The sequence below is a fragment of the Somniosus microcephalus genome, chromosome 6, assembly GCF_052327205.1.
Source record: "Somniosus microcephalus isolate GS21.2 chromosome 6, FLI_Smic_1.0, whole genome shotgun sequence".
NCBI lineage: Eukaryota > Metazoa > Chordata > Chondrichthyes > Squaliformes > Somniosidae > Somniosus > Somniosus microcephalus.
The window spans coordinates 69588066-69614892 of record NC_140992.1 but is presented as its reverse complement, the minus strand read 5'-3'; the positions used below and the strand labels follow the sequence as shown (position 1 = coordinate 69614892).

Sequence of the window (26827 nt, the reverse complement as noted above, 5' to 3'; positions counted from 1 at the left end):
CTGAGCCCGCTGGGCGGGCTCAACAAGGTCAATCAAGTCAAAATCGCGTGGGTTGGCTACAACTCTATGGAGGCGGGACTACAACCCCGAAAGTTTTCCTCAATGAAAATCCAGCCCAAAGTGTCTTCAGACTAGTTAGATTAGATGATACATAACATTCCACTCAGGGGCCACCACATATGGCCTTGCCTCCCAGGCTAGCTGTCTGCAAGTTAGGATTTTAACTTTATTTAATGCATCTTTAATTTGGCCAACTAAGGCCCAACTTATGTTTCTTCCATTCTTGCTAATAACCATATTATAATGCTTAGGAATTGGAGTTCGTTTAACAGAACTGCTTGCAAAGATATGTAAAAGTTAATTAGTATAAAGGATATAGAATAGAAGGAATTTATGGGAGTTAAGGTATCATCCCAGGATGAAATAGTCTGTTAGATTAAGGAGAGATAGTTTGGATGGTGGCTGGTTGTGCAAGGCTGCTCTAGCTTGGGCATTTGATTAAATGGCCCAAGACTGTGCCTGGGACACACACTGGCTGCACAAGGGAGGACAGGACAGAGATAAGAGGAATTCAGATGGATTGGCCTTCGAAATGTATAAACAAGACATGAGGGGAAAGCATAGGAGCGCTTGAGGAAGGGTCTTCGTCTGTAAGTTTGGACAAAGAACTTGACATGCCATTGGGCACCTTGTTTTAAGGGGAACCTCGATAGGTTAAATGGTCCTGTCCATATTCTACCCCAGGTCCACCCTTAAGAGAATAAAAGCAAGACCTGGAAAGCCCTTAGCACAGACAGTGGAGTGGAGCGCTCCTGAGCGTGGACACCATGCGGACTCCAGTTTAACACTCTTGGGCAGCTCAGGAAGAGAGGGGAATAAGGAGGATTGTCGTGCACGTCAGCCGTCTGTCTGATCGGGTCCGGTACCAGCTACGTGTCACGGTCGTATGTTTTTACTGTATAACTAGTGTGTTATATTCCGTCCTAAACTCCGATTAAACACAATATACCCACCATATTGGTTTGCACTCGATTCTGATTATTGAAAGACTAGAGATAAGTTAATCTCAACACAAAGCTCTCCACTGGGGTTTTTCCATTTCATTTCTGGCTCTGTTGTAGGCTAATTGATAGAGATTGATCACTATAATTAAATCAACAACTCTATTATCATTGCATCATGCGACTACCAGGATGGTAGAAGGCAAACAAGATGGACCTCTGTCTTCTTTCGTCTAACAATTCCTAAATAGGTCGATGTTCAGTTTCTAGTTTTGCAATTTTCTTTAGGGTTGCCACACCATAAAAGTAAAATGCATCTTTACTGTCCTACACAATAACTGAATCACCAAAAGCTCATTCACATTACATTTTTTCAGTCAAAACATAGAAAGAGCATAATTTGAAAACCAAGTAGAGTTTGTCAATTTGTCATGAAGCCCACATACGATGCTCACGCCAGTGGCAAGTTAAGATAGACTGAGTTACTATTTTATGTGCACTGTCTGGCAGCAGCCTCTGCCCTCCAGAGGGAGCTGCTGTTTATCAAGTTAAAAGGTGTATTCCAACAAAGTTAAAGTGAATGCACAGTAATATTCTGCCTGGGGTATTTTATACCATGTGTTGTAAAATCCAACATCGCAAATTTCCAGCTGATTGGCAATAAAAGTGAAAAATACTGGTCATTTACCAGGACGTTAGTTTGGAGTAAAACCTATCACCTCTGAATGCCACTTTTAAAGTTAAAAATTAGCTGCTAACCAAGGATTGCACATGGCTTAATTACCATCACAGATTGAAAGCACAACCTAGGTTAGGCTTGCAATAGTACCAGGTTCATGAATTAAACTAGTGAATGCATTTAGTTCAAATCATGATCTAAAAATGGAGACGGTAGTAAGCACTATGAATGTAGTTAAAAATACAAGGGGAGGTCAGAACCTGTTATTTCAAAGTTTTATCCTCCCATAAAAATTCTACTTCACATTTTCATATTCATTAAAATTTTACATTTTAACAAAAATCTAATGTTCTCCCAAGATGCTTTTAATTCATTTACCTTGCTTTTAACTTAACGGAAGTGCCAGGTTTGTTGCCTGGGATCACAACAAAATCATTAGGATTCATGGTTCAGTGATTGCGACAATTCAAAGTTAAGGAATAGCAGCTGTTACATCCAACAGCACAGTGTTAAGAAGGGAGATTTCTGAAAAACAAAAGGATTAATCTGTATTACTGTAAAATGTAAAACACAGTTAAGCTACTGGATAATAGCCAAATCAGAATTAGTATGATGACATGACACAATATGAGAGCTAAATGCAACATCAAGGAAGCAGCACAGTGTAGCATATACTAGCTTTCTAAGACATGAAGCAAAGACATGCGAGTTTGTATTCGCAATTCTCCATGTACAGAATTCTTGATCTCAACCAGACTGTTCGTCAATTGACCTACCAAGGCAGTAATGGGTGTTAGAGATTGATGAGAATTTGATAGAAAACAAGAGAGAGTATTGGCAATGATGGGTTAAATATTAAATGCAATGCTATTTAGGGCATTGCTAAACCATTGCAGTTATCACACAGAAATCAATATTTCCAGCAAGTGTTATTCTGCAATACAAGACTAAAGGTCACTACAGTACAAAAGGGGTTCAATAAATGGGTCCAATTATTCGCTATAGCAGTAGGAGAGGCAGTCTTGAGTCAAAGAGCAGAGAATTATGGGTTCCGATACACAAATCTTAAAGTGGGAGGACACATTAATAAAGTCAAGAAGAAAAACATGGAATATATATATATATATATATCCAGTTTTGGGTGTTCTATTTGTAGGGTTCTCAAAATTCCCACATTCCCCAAAAGTTATGGATAAAGGGACCCTGTATGGACAAGTTATTAAAAAAGAGTACCCAAAATGGCTTCTGAAACTTCGTGACCAAAACGTACAGGATTTTAAAAGCAAGGCCCTGCAAAAGGCAGGCACTTTTCAAAACCTGAAACGAAACCTAACATGCATGGATCTGTGAAAGACTTTGTAAAGCCAGATAGCTAGGTAAACACAGAATATGCATTCTTCATCTTGGAACAGATCAAGTCAGGATGGGCCTAATCTTGAGGCCATTAACGTTCTGCATACATAATCGGTAACAGCTCACAGTAGCTAACAAGCCAGGAAAAGGACAATTAAATTTCATAAATAACAAACAGCCAGGATATCGAAGCCATTAAACCAGGAGACAACCGCCCCAAAAGCCGTTAAAGTGGATGAGCGTAATCACTTTGGACGAGCCCGCCAAAAGTTAGACAAAGGAATGACCTGATTTGGCGCGCAGATAAGGGGTGAAGAAGCTGGTATAATTGTAGGCCCACCGGTAGCCAAGGTCTCTTGCCTCTTGGTCTCTCTGCTCTCTCTTGCCTCTCGCCTCGTTGCGGGCTCTCTTCTCCCTCCCCGCGCTGCTCGACACCAAGGACGCCCATTATTACACCGGGGGCCAAACGTGGGAGGTGAACGAGGCCCGAATCGAAAACGCACAGGACACACGGGCCACGAACGGGCAGACGAGACGAGACGAGACAAATGGTAAAACCGATAAAGGCAGCGGAAAAGACACGTTGGGGACGAGTGGGTACACACCCCGGCTTAGTTATAAGCTGGCATTCGAAGCATGAGTAGGAAGATCAATTGACAATATAAACCACCAACCGAGCCCCAACCGCAACAAAACCGTCGGCGACCAAACCACCACCAGAAGAAGAAAACCCATTTCTGCAAAGTACCCAACGAAGACGTTAAGAGGAAAAGGAGGGTACTTCGCACAAACGACTCCATCGCCGCGCCCGGTGACCACGTGACGACAACGGACCCCAAAGGACAACAAGAGCGAACCTCAAAACCCACAACCGGTTTAATCAACAGGTTTCAAATTGGTGAGCATAAATCCCTGACCCCTCGTAGCTTAATCTAGTTAGGTATTGGGGGTGGGACAAGGGTAGGGGGATTTTAATGTGTTTGTTCTCTCGATGTGCCGTGTGTTCCCCATTCCCAAATAAGTGTATTTTTATATGCCTGTAATTATCCTAGTAATTCTCAGTGTTGTGACTTTATTTTGCCTTTAATAAAATTTACGGTTTTCTTGCACCAAACCAGTTGTCTACTCTATTTTCTGTATCGCCGCCTGTACCTAAGTCCGGTGTCTAGAACCCAGGGGTGTGGGAGCGATTCGAACCGCTCAGGGACAGTCAGGGGCAGAGCTGACTGGGTACACGTCAACCCCCTACATACTGTAGGGAGGATGTTAAGACTATGGAGAGAGTATAGAAAGGATTACTTAGAATGATGCAAGGGATAAGGAGAAACTAGAGTTTGTTCATTAGAACAATGAAGACGAGAAGAGATTTAATAGAGGTGCTCAAACTTTTAAGGGTTTTGAGAAGGTAAATAGGCAAAACATATTTTTCCCCACTGGTCAGCAGACATGAGCACTTCAACCCTGCAGCAATGGGCTTGATCCAACAAGTGTTATTTTAGCATACATTAACTGAGTAATTGTACATTTTACTGTAACAGAATCACAATTGAAGCATTTCCATACTTTAAGTTTAATTCTTTTTTTTGATAGCACACAGGAAAAAAGGAAGCACAAAGGAAGGGTGGAAGAAAAATAACTTGCAGAAATAACAAACTTGCATAAAAAGGAAAAGAAACAAACTTGTGCTTCACTGCCAATTAAATACTTTTGAAGGGCTGTCACTATTGTTTTGTTGGAAAATGTGGCAATCAATATGTGCACAGCAAAGTCCCACAAAACAGTAATGAGATAAATGATCAGTTAATCTGTTTTTGGTAGTGAGAGTTGAGGGATAAATGTAGGCCAGAATACTTGGGGGAACTCCGTGCTCTTCAAGTCTTGTCCACTTGAATAGACAGACTGGGCCTTGGTTTAACGTCACATCCAAAAGACTGCATCTCTAAAAATGCAGCACTCCCTCGGTACTACATTGAGGCATGAATCTTTATTGTGTGCTCAAGTCCAAATTGGGCCTTGAACCCATGTCCTTCTGACTCACATGCAAGAGTGGTACCAACTGTTTAAAGCCTAAACAGTTCCAAGCAGGGACCAAGTGCCAATTTCCTGGCAGATAAATAGTAAGATATTAGGGGGTGGTTTGTTTCAAGGTTATGCCCTACACTGCAGATGAATTATAGCTCACAAAGAAATCATTCTTCTGTTTTGACACTGAATCCATCTATTAACTACTGCCTCCTAACAAGCTCCCAGTTTCCCTTATTCTAGAAAGTAACAGGTTCTCAAGTGTCTTGGAATCAGATAGGTAGGGATGAAAAAATAGAGAGAGAAAACCTACAGTCCCCCATTACAACATCCAACTTACTTCTGAATGACAATTATTTTTCCTCCACTACCCAACCTAGAAGTTAATTCCAAGTATTGGTTATTCTTTATAAAATACTAGCCGAGGGTATGTTATGAAAAAAATAGAAATAATTTATATATATAAATAATATATATATACATATAAATAAATGAGTTTGTCTGTCTGTCTGTCTGTGTGGGAAGGAGAGAGAGAGAGACTCTGAGACTGGGGGTGGGGAGAGGAGAGGCCCGGGGATCGAGAGAGACTGGGGGGAGAAGAGAGAGACAGAGAGAGAGAGAGAGAGAGAGAGAGAGAGAGAGAGAGACTGGGGGGAGAAAGAGAGAGAGAGAGAGAGAGAGAAATTTTTTAAGCTTCAGGCCTGGCTGGTCTGTAATGGCCGCCACTCACCTCAGTAACGGCAGTTTGAAGGATTAGGCCCCGCCCACAAACACCATGAAACGCCCCATACCGATTGGTCAACCACCAGGTCACTGAACTGTAGGATTGGTCAACCATCACGTCACTCAACGCTAATGAGCGGTAGGATTGGTCAACCGCTAATGAGCGGATTTTTTTCCGTTTTTTCCGTTTTTTGTCTACTGTCCGAACAATTTTTGTCTGACCAAAAAGTAAAGACGTCTAGTAGACTCCCCTAATCATAAGCTTTCTTTTGATATAACGTGTAGGTACGCTCTATAACTTTTGAGTGATGCCCGGACAGACAGACAGACAGAACTATCTATATATATATATATATATATTTATAAAATAAGTTCTTCCTAGTATTTGTTCTCAGGATCTGGCTGATGCTGGAAAGGCCACACTTATTGCCCATCTCGAATTACCCAAAGAAAGCAACTGTGGGCCATGTTCCTCAACTGCTACAGTCCTTATGGTGATAGTGCTCCCAAAAGGGCATTTTGTATGGAATTCCAGGATACTGGCCCAGCAACAATGAAGCAATATATATCGGTCAGGTGATGCTCCAGATCTCGCTGTTCGTATCCTTCTTGGCGCTAAAGGTCACAGGGAAGGCAGGTGCTGTCGAAGTAACCTTGTAAAATTGCTGCAGTGCATTCTGCAACCACAGTGCACCAGTGATGGAGGTGTGGACATAGAATTTAATGACAAGACTGCCAATCGAGCAAACTGTTCTGCCGTGAATGGTGTCAAGCTTTGAGCGCTGTTGCAGCTGTACCCATCCAGGCGAACAGGGGGCATTCGCTCATATTCCTGACTTGTGCTTGTAGATGCTGGAGGCTTTGAGGAGGCGATCCACAAGACTACCCAGCCTCTGCCCTGCTCTTTTAGCCACAGTGTTGATATGGTTGGTCCAGTTATGCTTCTGGTCAATGGTGACCCTCAGGATGTTGGTGGAAAAGGACTCAGTAATGGTAGTGCCTTTGACGGTCAGAGTGAGGTGGTTGGGATTTTTCTTGTTGGAGATTGTCATTGCCTGGCACTTCTGTAGCATAAATGTTACCTGCAACATGTCAAATCATGCCTGCATGTTGTCCAAGTCCTATTGTAGGCTGGCATGAACTGCTCAAATCAACACTGGAATGTTCAATGGACAGCACCATTCCAGTGCCTGGACACTATTGGAAATTATCCAATAGATGCCAATGCCATAACCGCACCGGTACAGCTTGGCTAGTGAGCGGGAGACCGGGGTTGGTGGGGGGGGGCAGCTACATCTGGTGCACTGGTCATTCAATTCAATTCAATTTTATTTGCCATATGTAACCAGTACAAGTACAAGTACAATGGAACGTAGGGACACGTCAGCTATTCTTACAGCGCCGTGTTCAGAAAGTCAGTTCAATGGCTCCCAGTGGCAGCGGGAGCACGATGTCCCTCAGCCACTCCGTCCTCCTCGTCACCGCGGCCTCCTCCTCACTGTTGCTGGCTCCACGTGTGGTGGCCTGCTTCTCCTGCTCACGATCCGACCTCTGGCCGCCATGCCCGGCTCCCCTCCTCCCAGTCGGACTGCGAGCTTCCCGCCATGGAGCTGCCAGCCGACGTGCTGCAGCGGGTCGTCGTGGCTGCTGCTGCTCGTTGCGCTGCGCTGCCTCCGCCCGACTCGCCGAACACATCGTCGGGATGTGAATGCTCCGGTCGCCATGGCCTCCTCCTCACCGTCGCCGGCTCCACGGTCCGATGGCCCAGGGCCTGCTTCTCCCGCTCACAGTCCGACCTCTGGCCGCCATGCTCGGCTCCCCTCGTCAGTACTGACCGATGTTGTTAGGGTCCATGGTATTTGCTGTGTCCATTGCATTCTACCATCTCTTGTAACCTGGAGTAAATTGAATTAGCTGGATATTTGCATCCATGATGGGGTGCATCTCAAGAGGAGGCAGAGTCGGATCGTCCACTCAGCACTTTTGACTAAAGAAACTTGCAAACACTTGAGGCTCAACTCTTGCACTCATATGCTGGGCTACGCCATTGATAAGGATGGGGATGTTCCTGGAACTTCCTGCTCCCATTAATTGCTCGACTGTCCACCACTATTCTTAACTGGATGTGGTGGGACTGGAGAGTTCTTATCTCTTCCATTGGCTGTTGGACACTTAGCTCTGCTGCTTTTGGTGTTCAGAATGCAGGTAGCTTTACTAAGTTGTTACCTCATTCTTATATCTGTGCTGCTCCTGGTATGCTCTTCTATACTTCCTATTGAACCAAGGTTGGGCTCCCAGATTGATAGTGATGATGAAGTGAGGGATGTGTCAGACCATGAGGTTACAGATTCTGGTGGCATATAATTCACCTGCTGCTGATGACTTACAACACCTCATGGATACCTGGATGTGGGCTACTAGATTTCCGCATGCACTAAATCCCAAACTTGCGATCTGTCAAGGTACGCCTTGAGAGATGATCCGCTCCAATGGGGAAATACTAAATGCTGGCAGAGTTGGGCTAATTGCCTACCAACTGCCCAGCAATTACATCCGAAAATTTTATGGTTAGTGAAAGCAGACGCAGGAGCCTGTTTCACATCTTAAAAGCAGATCTGTGTGTGGATATTGTGTACGTTTTGGTGGAGGAAACTTTTTTTGTCGGTCAAGTTTAATTTTAATTACTTGGGAAATTGAATAAGGAAGTTAAATAAAGTGAACATCTATCAGATTTCAGTGACCAATCTGTTCTTTCAACTCAAAAATGAACATAAACAATGTAATGCATCTATATCAAGGAAAATAGATTTATCTATTACAGGTAGACTACCTTTTATCCGAACTTCCGAAAACCGAAACCCGCCAAAAACCGAAGGTTTTTTCGTTCAGCGTAAGTCGTGCGCACGACATGACCAGAGTGGCGCACGACTTACGCTGAGCAGAGGGTCAGCGTAAGTCGTGCGCACGACCCCGACCCCTGCCGACGACCCGCCGACCCCTGCCGACCCCGACTTCCGCCGACCCCCCCGCGGACCCCCGCCGACCCCCCCGCCGACCCCGACTCCCGACAAATTTCCCAGTCTTATAAAATACCTTCCGAAATCCGAAATTTTCCGAAAACCGAAACACGGCTGGTCCCGAGGTTTTCGGATAAAGGATAGTCTACCTGTACCAGTCTAAATAATTTTTTTAATCCTGAAAATTAACATTGAATATATGGCTGGGAATCTCTTTCTGAAGTTCAACAACATTACTTGTAGGAGTGTTGGACCTTTACTGAGTATCAAAACAGGAAGTTGTATACATGGGGACTAATAAATTGTGAGATTGGATGAAAAAAATAAAACAAAATGTTGATACATGTCCAATTACCAGTTTAATTTAAAGCTTTTAAAATGTACTTTCAATGGAAGAGACTGAAAGAAGTTTCTGTGGACGTGGCTTAGTTTTGACAGATTTTGTGGGCACGTCTTCCCTTACACATAGGCTGTACGCTGTGCTCCTGGGCTTCGCGATGTGTACGCTGCGCACACTCTGCAGAGCCGAAAAGCAAGTCTTCGTTCTGGGCCTCACACAAGGTAAGTTCGTATTCTTTTCGTAGGTCGGCGGCGTACTCCATAGCTACGCTGCCGACCGCAATTATTGAGCCAATGTTGAGAACAGCCAGGAACACTCCCACCTGACTATCCCACTGTAACCACTACACTACCAGACATTACCATCACCAGTTTGAAACTATGTCCCCCATCCTACTGTCATGGCTTAACTTGAAGTAGTATGCCATATTTAACTTGTCTCTTTCTACATCAATTGGCATCTTATACATTTCGAGATGGTTCGATCACAGGCACCTTCCCCCTGTTAAAAATTTCAAGTTCTTCTCATAGCTCAATGCTCAAGCAATGTGATCAGCCCGACAGCAACCCCTTACTCCACACCAATGTTTCCTTTGTGTCTTGTATTCAAAAGTACAGTCTGACCACAGCACTGTTGTTTCAGCAGAACACCCTCTGGCCCATAATCGGCTGATTTATTAATATAGTTCAACATTGTTAATTGCTGCTCCACCGTGACTTAACCTATTAAATACCAGGTTAAAAAAAACTCAAACTCGCCCTGTACCCATTCCCAGACTATCTGCAGAGCTGCTAAGTTTCTCTCTATTCCTTTTCCCCGGCCCAAACTCAAATGCTAAACAACACAAAATCCCAAAACGTGTTTCCTGATTTCCATCCTGGGGACAATGTGGAGATCAGTGAAGGAACATGGAGCAGGAAGGAGGTATTACTGGATCTGGTTCTGGAGAATGAAATAGGTCAAGTGGAGCAAGTGTCAGTAGGTGAACATTTAGGGAACAGCGATCACAGAATCATAAGGTTTAGATTAACTATGGAAAAAGGACAGGGAGCAATCTAGAGTAAAAATACTTAATTGGAGGAAGGCCAATTTCAGTGCAATGGCCTGGGTAAATTGGAATCAAAGATTAACAGGTAAAACTGTAATCAAACAATGACCGGCCTTTAAGGAGGAAATAGTTTGGGTACAGTCGAGGGGGGAAAGGTAGGGCAACGAAAGTCAGAGATCCCTGGATGATGAGGGAAATAGAGAGTAAGATGAAGCAGAAAAAGAGCACGTATGTCAGATGTCAGGTCGAGAATCAGGCTAAATATGGAAAGTTCAGAGGAGAAGTGAAAAAGAAAATAAGAGGGGCAAAGAGAGGGTATGAGAATAGAATGGCAGCTAACATAAAAGGTAATCTAAAAGTCTTCTAGGCATATAAATAGTAATGGGTAGTGGGGGGGGGGGGGGGGCAGATTAGGGACCAAAAAGGAGACCTACGCATGAAGACAGAGGTACTAAAATGAAAAAGAAAAAAGACTTGCATTTATATAGCGCCTTTTCCGACCACCAGACATCTCAAAGCGCTTTACAGCCAATTAAGTACTTTTGAAGTGTAGTCACTGTTGCAAGGAACGCAGCAGCCAATTTGCACACAGCAAGGTCCCACAAACAGCAATGTGATAACGACCAGATAATCCGTTTTTTTGTTATGTTGATTGAGGGATAAATATTGGCCAGGACACCAGCGATAGCTCCCCTGCTCTTCTTCGAAATAGTGCCATGGGATATGTGATATGTTTATGACAGCATCCTCTTCCTTGGTGAAGACAGATGCAAAGTGCTCATAATGTCAGCTGTGGCTCAGAGGTAGCACACTCGCCTCTGAGTCAGAAGGTTGTGGGTTTAAGTCCCACTCCAGGGACTTCAGCACATAAATCTAGGCTGACACTCCAGTGCAGTGCTGAGGGAGTGCTGCACTGTCGGAGGTGCCGTCTTTCGAATGAGAAGTTATACCGAGGCCCCATCTGCTCGCTCAGGTGGATGTAAAAGAGGTAGAGAAAATACTGGATAGGATAAGAATTGATAAAGACGAGGTACTAGAAAGGCTGGCTGTACTTAAAGTGATAAGTCACCAGGACTGGATGGATGCATCCTAGGATGCCGAGTGAAGTGAAGGAAGAAATCGGCGGGAAACTCGAGCGGCAGAGTGGGGCTGTAAAAGGCCCCAGAGACCAGGTAAGGCCTCACAGCGTCGGCGGGAATCTCGAGCGGCAGAGCGGGGCTATAAAAGGCTCCAGAGACCAGGTAAGGCCTCACAGCGTCGGCGGGAATCTCGAACGGCACTATAAAAGGCTCCAGAGACCAGGTAAGGCCTCAGAGCGTCGGCGGGAAACTCGAGCGGCAGAGCAGGGCTATAGAAGACCCCAGAGACCAGGTAAGGCGTACCAGTCTCCAAACTCGGAGGGAAGGAGAGAGGTAAAAAGTAATCCAAGTGTGACGTCACCAGAAAGCGGGTAAGTGATTGGTTGGCAAGTATTTCTCTCTTTTTTAAGCTTAAACTCTGTGGTTTATAGTTTCTAAGGTGCGACATTCATCATCTAGAATCGGGGCAGAGGGTATTTAAAAATAATAATAAATTTAATTAATTACATAGAATGGGAGAGCAGGTGATGTGTTGCTGCTGCAATATGTGGGAGCTGGTGGACACCATTGATGCTCACGGTGATCACATTTGCAGTAAGTGTTGGCTGCTTGAGGAATTCCGGCTCCGTGTTGAAGAGCTGGAGTCCGAGCTTCAGACACTGAGACACATCAGGGAGGGGGAGAGTTACCTGGACTCTGTATCAGGAGGTAGTCACACCAATTAGATTAATTAATTCAGATGTAGTCCGTGGCCAGGGTCAGGATGGTGTGACTAGAAGTGAGGCAGGTACGGGGATCCAGGAGGTAGTGTTGGAGGAGCCGCAGCCCTTGCTCTTGTCCAACAGGTTTGAGGCTCTTACTCCCTGTGAGGATGGGAACGGGGACTGCGGGGAGGATGAGCAACCCGGCCACAGCACCGTGGAGCCATTCAAGTGGGAGGAGTTAAAAGAAATGTTGTAGTGGTAGGGGATAGTATCGTTAGGGGGATAGATAGAGTTCTTTGCAGCCGAGAGCGAGAGGCCCGAAGGCTGTGTTGCCTGCCCGGTGCCAGGGTTAAGGACATCTCCTCTGGGCTGGAGAGAAACTTGGAGTGGGAGGGGGAGGATCCAGTTGTCGTGGTCCATGTTGGTACCAACGACAGATAGGATAAGGAAGGAGGTTCTGCTGAGGGAGTTTGAGCAGCTAGGGGCCAAATTAAAAAGCAGAACCACAAGGGTAATAATCTCTGGATTACTACCTGAGCCACGTGCAAATTTGGCTAGGGTAAATAAAATTAGAGAGTTAAATGTGTGGCTCAAAGACTGGTGTGGGAGAAATGGGTTTTGCTTCCTGGGACACTGGCATCAGTACTGGGACAGGAGAGAGCTGTTCCATTGGGACGGACTTCACTTGGCCAGTGCTGGGACTAGAATCCTGGCGAATCGAATAACTAGGGCTGTAGAGAGGGCTTTAAACTAATTAGTGGGGGGGGAGGTTTTAAGAGAGCGAAAAATAAAAACGACAGCGGAGAAGGCAATAGAGCAAGGTAGCAGTGGGGGAATTAAAAACCAGAGCGTGTCAGGAAGGGACAGAATGTATAATGATAAAGGTAAAGTAGTAAAAGGGGTAAAAGCAGGAATAAATTGTCAGAAAACATATTTGAAAGTTCTTTATCTGAATGCACGCAGCATTCGTAACAAAATTGACGAGTTGACGATGCAAATAACTACACATGGGTATGATCTGGTGGCCATTACGGAAACATGGCTGCAAGATAATCATGACTGGGAACTAAACATACAAGGGTATTTGACAATTAGGAAAGACAGTCAGGAAGGAAAGGGAGGTGGGGTTGCTATGTTAATCAAGGATGGAATCACTGCAATAGTCAGAAATGATATTGGGTCAAAGGATCAGGATAGTGAAACAGTTTGGGTGGAGATAAGGAATAATAAGGGGAAAAAGTCACTAGTGGGCGTAGTCTATAGGCCTCCTAACAGTTGCAACTCTGTTGGTCGGAGTATAAATCAGGAAATAGTTGGGGCTTGTAATAAGGGAACAGCTATAATCATGGGGGATTTTAACTTTCATATTGACTGGACTAATCAAATTGGGCATGGCAGTCTTGAGGAAGAGTTCATAGAGTGTATTAGGGACGGGTTCCTTGAGCAGTATGTAACTGAACCAACCAGGGGGCAGGCAATCTTAGATCTGGTCCTGTGTAATGAGACAGGATTAATAAAAATTGTCCTAGTAAAGGATCCCCTTGGAATGAGTGACCATAACATGGTTGAATTCCAAATTCAGTTTGAGGGTGAGAGAGTTGGATCTCAAACCAGCGTACTAAGCTTAAATAAAGGAGACTATGAAGGTATGAGAGTAGAATTGACTAAAGTGGACTGGGGAAACAGATTAAAGTGTAAGACGGTACAAGAGCAGTGGTCTACATTCAAGGAGATAGTTCACATCTTTCAAGATAAATATATTCCACTGAGGAAAAAGGGGAGTAAAAGAAAACACAGCCATCCGTGGCTTAGTAAAGTAATAAAGGATAGTATTTGACTGAAAACAAGGGCATATAAATTAGCCAAATCTAGTGGGAGGATAGAAGGTTGGGAAGCATTTTAAAGCCAGCAAACAATAACTAAAAGATTAATTACGAAAGGGAAGATAGATTATGAAAGTAAACTAGCAAAAAATATAAAAACAGACAGCAAGAGTTTCTACAGCTATATAAAAAGAAAAAGGGTGGCTAAAGTGAATAGTGGTCCCTTTGAGGATGGGACCAGGAAACTAGTGGTGGGGAACATGGAGATGGCAAAGACGCTGAACAAATATTTTGTATCAGTCTTTACCGTAGAGGACACTAAAAATATCCCAACACTGGACAAACAGGGGGCAATGGGGGGGGGGGGGGCGGGGGGGAGGAGCTAAACACGATTAAAATCACTAAGGAGATGGTACTCAGTAAAATAATGGGACTTAAGGCAGATAAATCCCCCGGACCTGATGGCCTACATCCTAGGTCTTATGTTCATTAATAAATAGACATTCTTATTATGAACACAGCTAGCTTTTGCTAGTTACTTTATTGAGCACATGTGGACTAGGTACAGTATCTGTAGAGGCTTCCATCTTGACTGCTGCCTTGTGGGTAGCCTAGTGCCTCATGGGTAATGTAGTCTTAATATACCTACAGCTGGGTAGTGTAGTCTTATTATATACATACAGCTATACGGCTCCACCTAGTGTCCACTATAGAATGACATGTTATTGATCATTACACTAGGGTCTTGAGAGAAGTGGCGGTAGGGATTGTGGATGCATTGGTGATTATTTTCCAGAACTCCCTGGACTCAGGAAAGGTCCCGGCAGATTGGAAAACTGCTAATGTAACACCCTTATTTAAGAAGGGAAGTAGACAAAAAGCTGGAAACTATAGACCAGTTAGCCTAACATCTGTGGTTGGCAAAATGTTGGAGTCCATTATTAAGGAAACAGTAACAGAGCATTTGGATAAACATAATTTAATAGCACAGAGTCAGCATGGTTTTACGAAGGGGAAGTCATGTTTGACAAATTTGCTCGAATTCTTTGAGGATGTAACATACAGGGTGGATAAAGGGGAACCAGTGGATGTAGTGTATTTGGACTTCCAAAAGGCATTTGACAAGGTTCCACACAAAAGATTACTGATCAAGATAAAAAAATCACAGGATTGGGGGTAATATACTGGCATGGGTGGATGATTGGCTATCTAACAGAAAACAAAGAGTTGGGATAAATGGTTCCTTCTCGGGCTGGCAATCAGTAACTAGTGGTGTTCCGCAGGGGTCAGTGCTGGGACCCCAACTCTTTACAATCTATATTAACGATTTGGAGGAAGGGACCGAGTGCAACATATCCAAGTTTGCCGACGATACAAAGATGGGAGGGAAAGCAAGGAGTGAGGAGGACATAAAAAACCTGCAAAAGGACATAGACAGGTTAAGTGAGTGGGCAGAGATTTGGCAGATGCAATATAATGTTGGAAAGTGTGAGGTTATGCACTTTGGCAGAAAAAATCAAAGAGCAAGTTATTATCTAAATGGAGAGAAACTGCAAAGTGCTACAGTACAAAGGGATCTGGGGGTCCTGGTGCATGAAACACAAAAAGTTAGTATGCAGGTGCAGCAGGTGATCAGGAAGGCCAATGGAATCTTGGCTTTTATTGCAAGGGGGATGGATTATAAAAACAGGGAAGTCTTGCTGCAGTTATACAGGGTATTGGTGAGGCCACACCTGGAATACTGCGTGCAGTTTTGGTTTCCATATTTAAGAAAAGATATACTTGCTCTCAAGGCAGTTCAGAGAAGGTTCAGTCGGTTGATTCCAGAGATGAGGGGGTTGATGTATGAGGAAAGGTTGAGAAGGTTGGGCCTCTACTCATTGGAATTCAGAAGAATGAGAGGCAATCTTATCGAAACATAAGATTGTGAGGGGGCTTGATCGGGTGGATCCGGTGAGGAGGTTTCCACTGATGGGTGAGACTAGAACTAGGGGGCATAATCTTAGAATAAGGGGTTGCCCTTTCAAAACTGAGATGAGGAGAAACTTCTTCACTCAGAGGGTAGTAAATCTATGGAATTTGCTACCCCAGAGAGCTGTGGAAGCTGCAACATTAAATAAATTTTAAATGGAGATAGACATTTTCCTAGCAGATAAGGGAATTAGGGGCTACGGGGAGAGGGCAGGGAAGTGAATGTGAGTCTAGATTCAGATCAGCCATGATCCTATTGAATGGCGGAGCAGGCCAGAGGGGCTGTATGGCCTACTCCTGCTCCTATTTCTTATGTTCTTATGTAGGTACAGGCCATAATCTTCCAATCCTCCTGAGAAATGGGGGTGGTGCCAGAGGACTGGAGAATTGCAAATGTTACACCATCGTTCAAAAAAGGGTGTAAAGATAAGCCCAGCAACTATAGTTTAACCTCGGTAGTGGGGAAGCTTTTGGAAACAATAACCAGGGACAAAATTAACAGTCACTTGGACAAGTGGGGATTAATTAAGGAAAGCCAGGGCAGATTTGTTAAAGGCAAATCATGTTTAACCAACTTGATCGAGTTTTTGGATGAGGTAACAGAGAGGGTTGATGAGGGCAATGCGGTTGACGTGGTGTACATGGATTTCCAAAAGGCATTCGACAAAGTGTCACATAATAGGCTTGCCAGCAAAGTTGATGCCCATGGAATAAAGGGAACAGTGGCAGCATGGATATAAAATTGACTAAGTGACAGGAAACAGTAGTGGTGAACGGTTGTTTTTCGGACTGGAGCAGGTGTTCCCCAGGGGTTGGTTCTAGGACCACTGCTTTTCTTGATATATATTAATGACTTGGATGTGGGTGCACAGGGCACAATTTCAAAATGTGCAGATGACACAAAACTTGGAAATATAGTGAACAGTGAGGAGGATAGTGATAGACTTCAAGAGGACATAGACAGGCTGGTGGAATGGGCGAATACGTGGCAGATGAAATTTAATTCATTAAAGTGTGAAGTGATACATTTTGGTAGAATGAGGAGAGGACATATAAACTAAATGGTACAATCCTAAAGGGGGTGCACGAACAGAGACCTGGGGGTATGTGTGCAGAAATCGTTGAAGGTGGCAGGATAGGTTGAGAAAGCAATTAAAAAAGCTTACGGAATCCTGGGCTTCATGAATAGAGGTATAGAGTACAAAAGCGTGGAAACTATGATGAACCTGTATAAAACACTGGTTCAACCTCAACTGGAGTATTGTATCTAATTCTGGGTACTGCACATTAGGAAGGATGTGAAGGCCTTAGAGAGGGTGCAGAAAAGATTCACTAGAATGATTCCAGGGACGAGGGACTTCAGTTACGTGGATCGACTAGAGAAGCTGGGGTTGTTCTCCTTGGAGCAGAGAACGTTTAGAGGAGATTTGATAGAGGTGTTCAAAATTATGAGGGGTCTGGACAAAGTAGATAGAGGGAAACTGTTCAAATTGGCAGAAGGGTCAAGAACCAGACGACACAGATTCAAGGTGATTGGCAAAAGAACCAAAGGCGACATGAGGAAAAACTTTTTATGCAGCGAGTGGTTGGGATCTGGAATGCACTGGCTGAAAGGGTGGTGGAGGCAGATTCAATCCTGGCTTTCAAAAGGGAATTGGTAAGTACCTAAAGGAAAAAAATGCAGGGCTACAGGGAAAGGGTGGGGGAGTGGGACTAGTTGAAGTGCTTTTGCAGAGAGCCGGCACGGACTCGTCGGGCTGAACGGCCTCCTTCTGTGCTGTAATCATTCGAAAAAAAAGGCGGAGGAAGGGCAATAACAAAGCCGCGCAAAAAATGAAGCAAACAGCTGTGGGAACCCCGGCCGCCGACAGTAGCGACCCCCACGGTTGCCGTACCCCGCCTCTCCTTACCCAATCCGATCCGGTCCGCCCGCTCTCCCTGTCCGCCGACCCGCTCTCCTTACCCGGCTCCGCTTCGCCGGACTGAGCCGCTTTGTAGCGCCGTCTGTTACCATGGAACCAACATCTCGCGCTACTTGGTGCATAATCCCGTCAGCATTGAGCCAGGGATGCGATCTGGTCTCGTCCGATTGTTCGCAGAGAAGTGGCTGCAGAAATGGTTCAGTGGTTTTCGTGTGGTTCAACCTGCAGTTACTGTTCATCCTAGCTACATAACATTATAGATAACTTGGGTTAGAGAAAGCATTTGTGAATACGGTAGTAGAAATCATCAGAGAGCAATAGAGACAGGTTGTCAAAACCAAGTCGCCTCCAATACTGCTGGAGTTTTATCATGTAAAACTACACAGATTGCCAAAGCTGCTTCCCACTACTTGTGTTCCTAGGACGATTCTACCTTTTGGGGCAATGGCGTGCAGGGCTATCTAGCACCTAGTGGGAAGATCCTGGCTTCCAATCACTGGTCGACTTCTCCAAGTTCAATTAGTTAGCTAGGCAGGCTAGTCAATCATTAGCAGTGCCCTGGAGTACTACAGACCTGCCTGGTTCAACAACACAAATTTGCATTTATATAGTGCATTTAACAGTAGAAAAATGTCCTAAAGCACTTCACAGAGGTGTAAGGAGAATAGACACCAAACCAAAGGAGGAGATATTTAGAGGGGTGATTAAAAGCTTGGTCAAAGTGGTGGGTTTTCACAAGGGTCTTAAAGGAAGAGAGTTAAATATTGGGAAGACCAAAGCCATTGTCTTCAATCCCTGCCACAAACTCTGTTCCCTAGCCACCAACTCCATCTCCCTCCCTAACCACTACCTGAGGCTGAACCAGACTGTCGCAACCTCGGCATCCTATTTGACCCTGAGTTGAGTTTCTGCCCCCATATGTAATATCCCTTGCCTCAGCCCATACCTCCCTAAATCTCGCCACCTCTCCTCCTTTAAGACACTCCTTAAAACCTACCTCTTTCCCTGTTCTAATATCCCTTTATGTGGCTAGATGTCACATTTTGTTTGATAATCGCTCCTATGAAGTGCCTTGGGAAGTTTTACTATGTTAAAGTTGCTATATAAATGAAGGTTGTTGTTGTGGAGGTGAAGAAGCAGAGAGGTTCAGGGAGTGAATTCCAGAGAGTGGGATCTAGGTGGCTAAATCACAGTTGCCAATGGTGGAACAAAGATGCTAATAGGCCGGAGTCAGAGGAACAGAGAGTGCACAGTTGGGAGGGTTTATATGGGTGGAGAAGGTTATGGAGACAGCTAGGAGTGAGGCTCATGGAGGATTTAAACATAAGGATGAGAATTTAAAATTTAAGAAATTGAGGGACCGGGAGCACAACTTATGCTCAAGTCAGTGAGTACGACTTGATGTGGGATAGGATATAGACAACAGTGTTTTCGATAACCTGAAGTTTATGGAGGGCAAAGTACAGGACATCACCCAGGAGAGCATTGAAGTAATCGAGTCTGGAGGTGACAAAGGCATGAATGAAAGTTTCAGCAGCTGATGGGCTGAGGCAAGGAAGTGAACCATGTTATGAGGTGGAACTAGTTAGCCTTTCTAATAGAGAGGATATGAAATAATGTGGCCACTGCTGCCTGTTTATGTCTCACTGCTACCCTATTAGACCATACTTTCTCCTGCTTGGTTTCTGTTTCACTCTCACCCTATTTGGCGCTGTTGTTTTTGGCTCCCTCCATCCCCAATGTTGCAGAAGCTCTCTTCCACTGGCCTCAAATTACACTTTCTCTGGTCTCCAATTTTAATGTGTCTCCTTGGCCTCAAGCCCCAGCAGCTGCACTGCTTTAGCTACATTAGCTAACTTGTTTAGGGCTACATTGGTCCCAGTGCTACAAAAGACTTATGGCTCTCTCTCGGATAATGCAAAAGATTTTCTGACTCAGTCAAATTTTAATGCCTTGGCACCTCCAGCCAAAAGCAAATAAGAAAAAAGAAAGACTTGCATTTATATAGCGCCTTTCATGACCACTGGACGTCGCAAAGCGCTTTACAGCCAATGAAGTACTTTTTGAAGTGTAGTCACTGTTGTGATGAAAGAAACGTGGCAGCCAATTTGCACACAGCAAGGTCCCACAAACAGCAATGTGATACTGACCAGATAATCTGTTTTAGTGATGTTAATTGAGGGATAAATATTGGCCAGGACACCGGGGATAACTCTCCTGCTCTTCTTCGAAATAGTGCCATGGGATCTTTTACGTCCACCTAAGAGAGCAGACGGGGCCTCGGTTTAACTTCTCATCCGTAAGACGACACATCTGACAGAGCAGCCCTCCCTCAGCATTGCACTGGAGTGTTAGCCTAGATTTTTGTGCTCAAGTCTCTGGAGTTCATGTCTTGAACCCACAACCTTCTGACTCAGAGGCAAGAGTGCTACCAACTGATCCACTGCTGACAAGAAAGACACAGATGCAGAAGATAACAGAGATAGAACCAAAAAAGAAGAGAAGTGAGGCACAAGCAGAAAAGAAAGCAAGAAATAGAACAGCATTGAGGGAAAAACAGAGAAGGAGAGAGATATGGAGAAAAACATCAGCACAAACAAAGTGCTAAGGGTAGGGAAGGAGAGGAATTTCTGATATGTGTACAGGAGAACTTTCTCGATCAATATGTCTCCAGTTCAACAAAGAAGGAAACATTGGGTACATTAACATAGTGGTTATGTTACTGGACTAGTAATCCAGAGGCCTGGACTAATGATCTGGAAACATGATTTAAATAAATCTGGAATAAAAAGCTAAAATCAGTAATGGTGACCGTGTAACTACCAGATTGTCATAAAAACCCATTTGGTTCACTAATGTCCTTTATGGAAGGCAATTTGTCATCCTTACCTATATGCCCACTGCCATCTGAAAGCCACTCATGTATTCAAGAAGGCGGCACACCACCACCTTCTCGGCAATTAGAGATGGGCAATAAATGCTGGCCTTGCTGGCAATGCCCACATCCTGTGAATGAATAAATAAAATGTTGGATCTGGTTCTGGGAAATGAAGTGGAGTATGTGTGTTACAGTAGAAGATCATCTAGCTATCAGGTTCAGTTTAGAGTAATTATGGAAAGAGACCAGAAAATAGTTAATTTCAGTGATTTAAGAAGGGATCTAGCACAGGTAGATTGGAAAAGGTGATTGCAGGGTAAAGCAGTAACAGAACAATGAAGGGCTTTCAGTGAAGAGATAGATCAGGTACAAACTAGGCATATTCCTTTGAAGGGAAAAGGTAGAGTATACAAAGCTAATACACCCTGGATGACAAAGGAAATAAAAGTTAAAATAAAACAGAAAAAGGAGGCTTATGACAAATGGCAGGAGCAAGATTCAATTAATAAACAGGAAGGTCGTGGAAAGTACAGGAGGGAATTGAAAATGTTATTACAGGAAGAAAAGAGAGGTCACAGGAAAAGATTAGCAGGCAACAATAAATTGAACCCTAAAACATTTTATAAACATATAAAATGCAAGAGGTTAGCTGTGGAAAAAGCTGGCCCTATTAAGGACCCAAAGGGAAGTCATGTAGAGACAGAGGACATGGCTAAAGTATTAAATGAGTACTTTGCATCTATCTTCACATAGGAAGCAGATGATGTGAAAGTTATACTAAAAGAGGAGAGGGATTATGGCCAGGATAGTAATAGAGAGAGAAGATTTACTAAAAAGATTAGCATTATTGAAAGTTGGAAAGTCACCTGGTCCGGATGGAATGCATCCAAGGTTGCTGAAGGAAGCTGATATACCTTAAATAACTACAGAGATTGGTAGTTATAACTCAAACAGTTGGCTTTTATTAGCTTAGAACTGGACAGAACAGAACACACATGTTAGCTCACAGACCAGCTTCTCAGAACTGCCAGGAGGCGGAGCCAGGGGTGAAGTAACAGTATCAGGACAATCAATGGCACAGCAGAGTGGTATACAGTACGTCAGCATTCCTGGCCAACCAAGAAAGCCGCAGGGTTACAATAGATTACAATAGGAAACTATACACAGGTAGAATAAGGTATATACTTATGACTTATTTCACCACATTCACCCCTCCTATAAGTTAAGTCTGACCGGGTGTTTTACAGTTCGTAGTGAGCGATGTAGCATCGGCCGAGGAACCTCCTGGGGAACTTGCTCAGGTTCCTCCACCGTCCTGGCGTCTGCTGGGTTTTCCAAAACAACGTTTTGTACGTCTTGTACCTCCGGGCATCCCACCCCCACAGGCGGCGCATCACGGTGCTCCACACCCGCATCTTCGCTAGCAGCATCGCTCTCTCTCTCTTCTCCTGCCGGAGCCAGGTCCTTTATTGAAACAGTATCCTCACGTCCATCAGGGTATTGGATATATGCGTACTGAGGATTGGCGTGGAGGAGCTGTACTCCCTCCACTAGGGGATCAGTCTTATGACCTCTCACATGTTTTCGTAACAGTACAGTGCCCGGGGACATCAACCACCCGGGTAGTGAAATACCTGAGGAAGATTTCCTGGGGAAACCGAACATCCTCCCATGAGGAGTAGCATTTGTTGCGGTGCACAGCAGAGACCTTATGGAATGCAGTACATCGGGGAGAACTTCCTGCCAGCGAGAGGTCGGTAGGCCTTTCGATTTTAAAGACAGGACGACTGCCTTCCACACTGTTGCATTCTCCCTCTCAACCTGCCCATTGCCCCGGGGGTTGTAGCTAGTGGTTCTACTAGTAGCAACCCCTTTTGATAGTAAGAACCGGCGTAACTCATCACTCATAAACGACGTTCCTCTGTCGCTATGGATATAGTTGGGCATACCGAACAGACAGAATAAGTTGCAGAGGCTTTTGATTACTGTAGCACTGGTCATGTCCGGGCATGGAATGGCAAAGGGGAAACGAGAGTATTCGTCTATAATGTTGAGGAAATAGACATTACGATCAGCCGATGGGAGAGGACCTTTGAAATCAAGGCTTAGGCGCTCGAATGGCCAAGTTGCCTTGATGAGGTGAGCTTGTTCGGGCCTGTAGAAGCGGGGTTTGCATTCCGCACAAACACGGCAGGCTCTGGTCATCGTTCGGACCTCCTCAATGGAGTAGGGTAAGTTGCGAGACTTGATGAAGTGATTCAATCGGGTGATTCCTGGGTGGCAGAGTGCATCGTGGAGACTTTGGAGCTTGTCAGTACTAAGGCTGGCACATACCCCTCGAGATAGGGCATCGGGTGGCTCGTTGAGTGCTCCTGGCCTGTACATAATATCGTAGTCGTAAGTGGACAGTTCTATCCGCCATCTTAGGATCTTGTCATTTTTATCTTGCCTCTCTGCTTCGTGTTAAACATGAAGGCCACAGACCGCTGGTCAGTGAGGAGTGTGAAACGTTTGCCGGCGAGATAATGTCTCCAATGTCTGACAGCCTCGATAATTGCTTGTGCTTCCTTCTCAACGAAAGAATGCCTGACTTCAGGACCCTGTAGTGTACGGGAAAAGAAGGCTACCGGTCTCCCGGCCTGGTTGAGGGTTGCAGCCAACGCGAAATCAGAAGCATCGCTCTCTACCTGGAAGGGTATCCTCTCATCTACAGCACATACCACGGCCTTTTCAATGTCCCGTTTGATGTTGGTGAATGCCTCCTGCGCTTCTACTGATAGAGGGAAAGACGTCGACTTGATAAGGGCTCGGGCTTTGTCCGAGTAGTTGGCCACCCACTGAGCATAATAAGAGAAGAATCCCAGACACCTTCTTAAGGCCTTAGGGTTATGTGGCAGTGGTAGTTCTTTAAGCGGGCGTAATCGTTCAGAGTCTGGCCCGATTACCCCATTCTCTACCACACAGCCAAGAATACACAGACGAGTAGTGTTGAAAGTACATTTGTGCTCGTTATAGGTCAGGTTTAGCTTTTGGGCAGTCTCTAGAAATTTAGCGAGATTCCGGTCATGCTCCTGTTGGTCGCGTCCACAGATAGTAACATTGTCCAGGTACGGAAATGTTGCCTCCAACACATTCTCATCTACCATACGGTCCATTTCACGTTGAAAAATGGAAACTCCATTCGTGACCCCGAAGGGTACCCTAAGGAATTGGTACAGGCGCCCATTTGCTTCAAAAGCCGTATAAGGACGGTCATCTACTTTTATGGGGAGCTGGTGATAGGCAGACTTTAAGTCAATAGTGGAAAACACACGATACTGGGCAATCTGGTTCACCATCTCGGAGATGCGAGGCAAGGAATAAGCGTCTAGTTGCGTATATATGTTGATGGTCTGGCTGTAGTCGACCACGAGTCGTTTCTTTTCGTTAGTTTTAACCACCACTACCTGAGCACGCCACAGGCTATTACTATTTTCGATGATACCCTCCCGCTGTAGCCTCCCTACTTCTTCTTTTATAAATTTTTAATCATCCGAACTGTACCGTCGACTTTTGGTCGCGATAGGTCTACAGTTTGGGGCGAGGTTCGCAAACAGAGATGGCGGGCTTATCTTTAAAGTGGAGAGGCCGCAAACTGTGAGCGGGGGCTGGGATCCACCATATGCAAGTGTGACGCTCTCGTGGTGGCACTGGAAATCTAGGCCTAGAATTAGTTTCACGCAGAGCTGTGGCAACACAAGGAGTTTAAAATCTTTATACTCTGTGCCCTTAACAGTCAGTGTTACTTTACAGAAACCGCTTACCTCCGAAGTGAGGGACTTAGATGCCATTGCGACTTTGCTCCGGGTAGGGTACACCTTTAGTGAGTACGGTTTGATGAGGCTAGGGTGAATAAAACTCTCCGTACTCCCGCAATCGATTAAACACTTCGTCGGGTGTCCGTTTACCTTAACGTCCATCATAGACTTTGATAGTGGATGCGGTCTGGACTGGTCAACCGTGACTGAGGCTATCGTAGATCCGTAGGCGGCCGCTGAGACGGTATCAGATTCTGGGACCACGTGTAGGGCCGCGGAGACTGTATCAGGTACGGGATTCCCCTTACATACCTTGCTGAAATGTCCCCGTTTCTTGCACTTGAAACATGTGGCGTCTTTCGCAGGAAATCGGTGTCTGGGGTGCTTGAGCTGGCCGCAGAAGTAGCATCTTGGTCCGCGGGACATCGCTGCAGTGGTGGGGCTGGGTGGAGACTCCCGTGGTGTAGGGCTGGTCCGAGGCCCAGGCGGAGAGAATGGCGCCTCCTCGCTCGGCGCGCACGAGGCTGAGAGGGCCGCATGGCCTGACGCATAGGTCTCGGAGTTCTTCTGCGCCACATCCAGCGATCGAGCTGTAGCCACGGCCATCTTTAGATCCAGAGTGTCCCTTTCAAGCAACCTCTGCCTAATGTAATTCGATCGAAGGCCCGATATAAACGAATCGCGAACCGCTTCTTCCTGGTACGAAATGGCCGTCACAGCCTTGTAGTTGCAGTCCTTCGCCAGGGCCTTTAGATTCTGTAGGAAATCCGGGTAGCCAAGAGATGCCTGGCATACACCTCGTTAACAGGCTTCAGGTATTGGGCCTTGAGAGTCGCGAGTGCATCCTCGTATGTAGGAGCGTCCTCGATTAGCGAGTAGGTCCGATGACTTACTAGGTTAGTCAGTAGGCCCAGTTTGTTGGCCTCATCATCGAGCGATGCAATGAAATGTTCGAAACACCGGAGCCAATGTGCGAATTTCTTTGATGCGTCCGCTGAATGTGGATCACAGTCTAGACGCTCCGGTTTCAGGAATCTGTCCATCCCTGGAAGTAATAAGCTAATAAAATTGATATACCTTAAATAACTCCAGAGACTGGTAGTTATAACTCAAACAGTTGGCTTTTATTAGCTTTGAACTGGACAGAACAGAACACACATGTTAGCTCACAGACCAGCTTCTCAGAACTGTCAGGAGGCGGAGCCAGGGGCGAAGTAACAGTATCAGGACAATCAATGGCACAGCAGAGTGGTATACAATACATCAGCATTCCTGGCCAACCAAGAAAGCCGCAGGGTTACAATAGATTACAATAGGAAACTATACACAGGTAGAATAAGGTATATACTTATGACTTATTTCACCACAGAAGCAAAGGTAGAAATAGCAGGGAAGACTGGGGGGTTGCGAATGTTATACCACTATTCAAGAAAGGGGAGATGGATAAACCTGAAAACTACAGGCCAGTCAACCTAACATCGATGGTAAGGAAGTTACTGGAAACCATTATCAGGGACCAAATAAACTTACATTTGGAAAGGCATGGGTTAATCATAAGAACGTAAGAAATAGGAGTAGGAGTAGGCCAGTCAGTCCTTTGAGCCTGCTGCACCATTCAATAAGATTGTGGCTGGTCTCCTACCTCAACTCCACCTTCCCATACTACCCCCATATCCCTTGATTCACTTAATATCCAAAAAGCTATCGATCTCTGTCTTGAATATACTCAACGACTGAGCCTCCACAGCCCTCTGGGGTAGAGAATTCCAAAGATTCACAATCCTTTGAGTGAAGAAATTTCTCCTCATCTCAGTCCTAAATGGCCGACCCCTTATTCTGAGACTGTGACCTCTAGTTCTAGACTCCCCAGCCTGGGGAAACAACCTCCCAGCATCTACCCTATCAAGCCCTATAATAATTTTGTATGTTTCAATGAGATCACGTCTTCTAAATTCGAGGGAATATAGGCCTGGTCACCTCTATCTCTCCTCATAGGACAATCCCCCCATCCCAGGAATCAGTCTGGTGAACCTTCGTTGCACTCCCTCTATGGCAAGTATATCCTTCCTTAGATAAGGAGACCAAGACTGTACACAGTACTCCAGGTGTGGTCTCACCAGGGCCCTATATAATTGCAGTAAGACTTCTTTACTCTTATACGCCAATTCTTTTGTAATAAAGGCTAACATACCATTTGCTTTCCTAATTTCTTGCTGTATCTGCATGTTAACTTTCAAGGACACCCAGGTCCCTCTGAATAACAGCATTTCCCAATCTCTCACCATCTAAAAAATATTCTGCTTTTCTATTTTTCCTACCAAAGTGGATAACGTCACATTTCTTCACATTATATTCCATCTGCCATGTTCTTGCCCACTCACTTAGCCTGTCTATATCCCTTTGCAGCCTCTTTGCATCCTTACTTTCCCACCTAACTTTGTATCGTCAGCAAACTTGGATACATTACACT

At 44.9% G+C, this 26827-nt stretch overlaps 1 protein-coding gene across 4 annotated transcripts in view; it reads right to left on the bottom strand.

Annotated features, from left to right (window-relative positions):
- zbbx (zinc finger, B-box domain containing) overlaps positions 1-18107 on the bottom strand; it is a 198242-nt gene extending 180135 nt beyond the window's left edge. For 2 of the 4 annotated variants that reach the window (XM_085990383.1, XM_085990386.1), the window contains exons 1-2: positions 17671-18103; positions 2059-2205 (exon numbers count right to left, since the gene is read on the bottom strand). In XM_085990383.1, the coding sequence (XP_085846509.1) occupies positions 2059-2126 (68 nt within the window). In that variant the 5' untranslated portion in view covers positions 2127-2205; positions 17671-18103. Of the gene's footprint in view, positions 1-2058; positions 2206-17670 lie in introns of all 4 variants that reach the window. The other 2 variants (XM_085990387.1, XM_085990384.1) reach the window with 2 other exon arrangements.
- Between the last annotated feature and the right edge of the window lie 8720 nt (positions 18108-26827).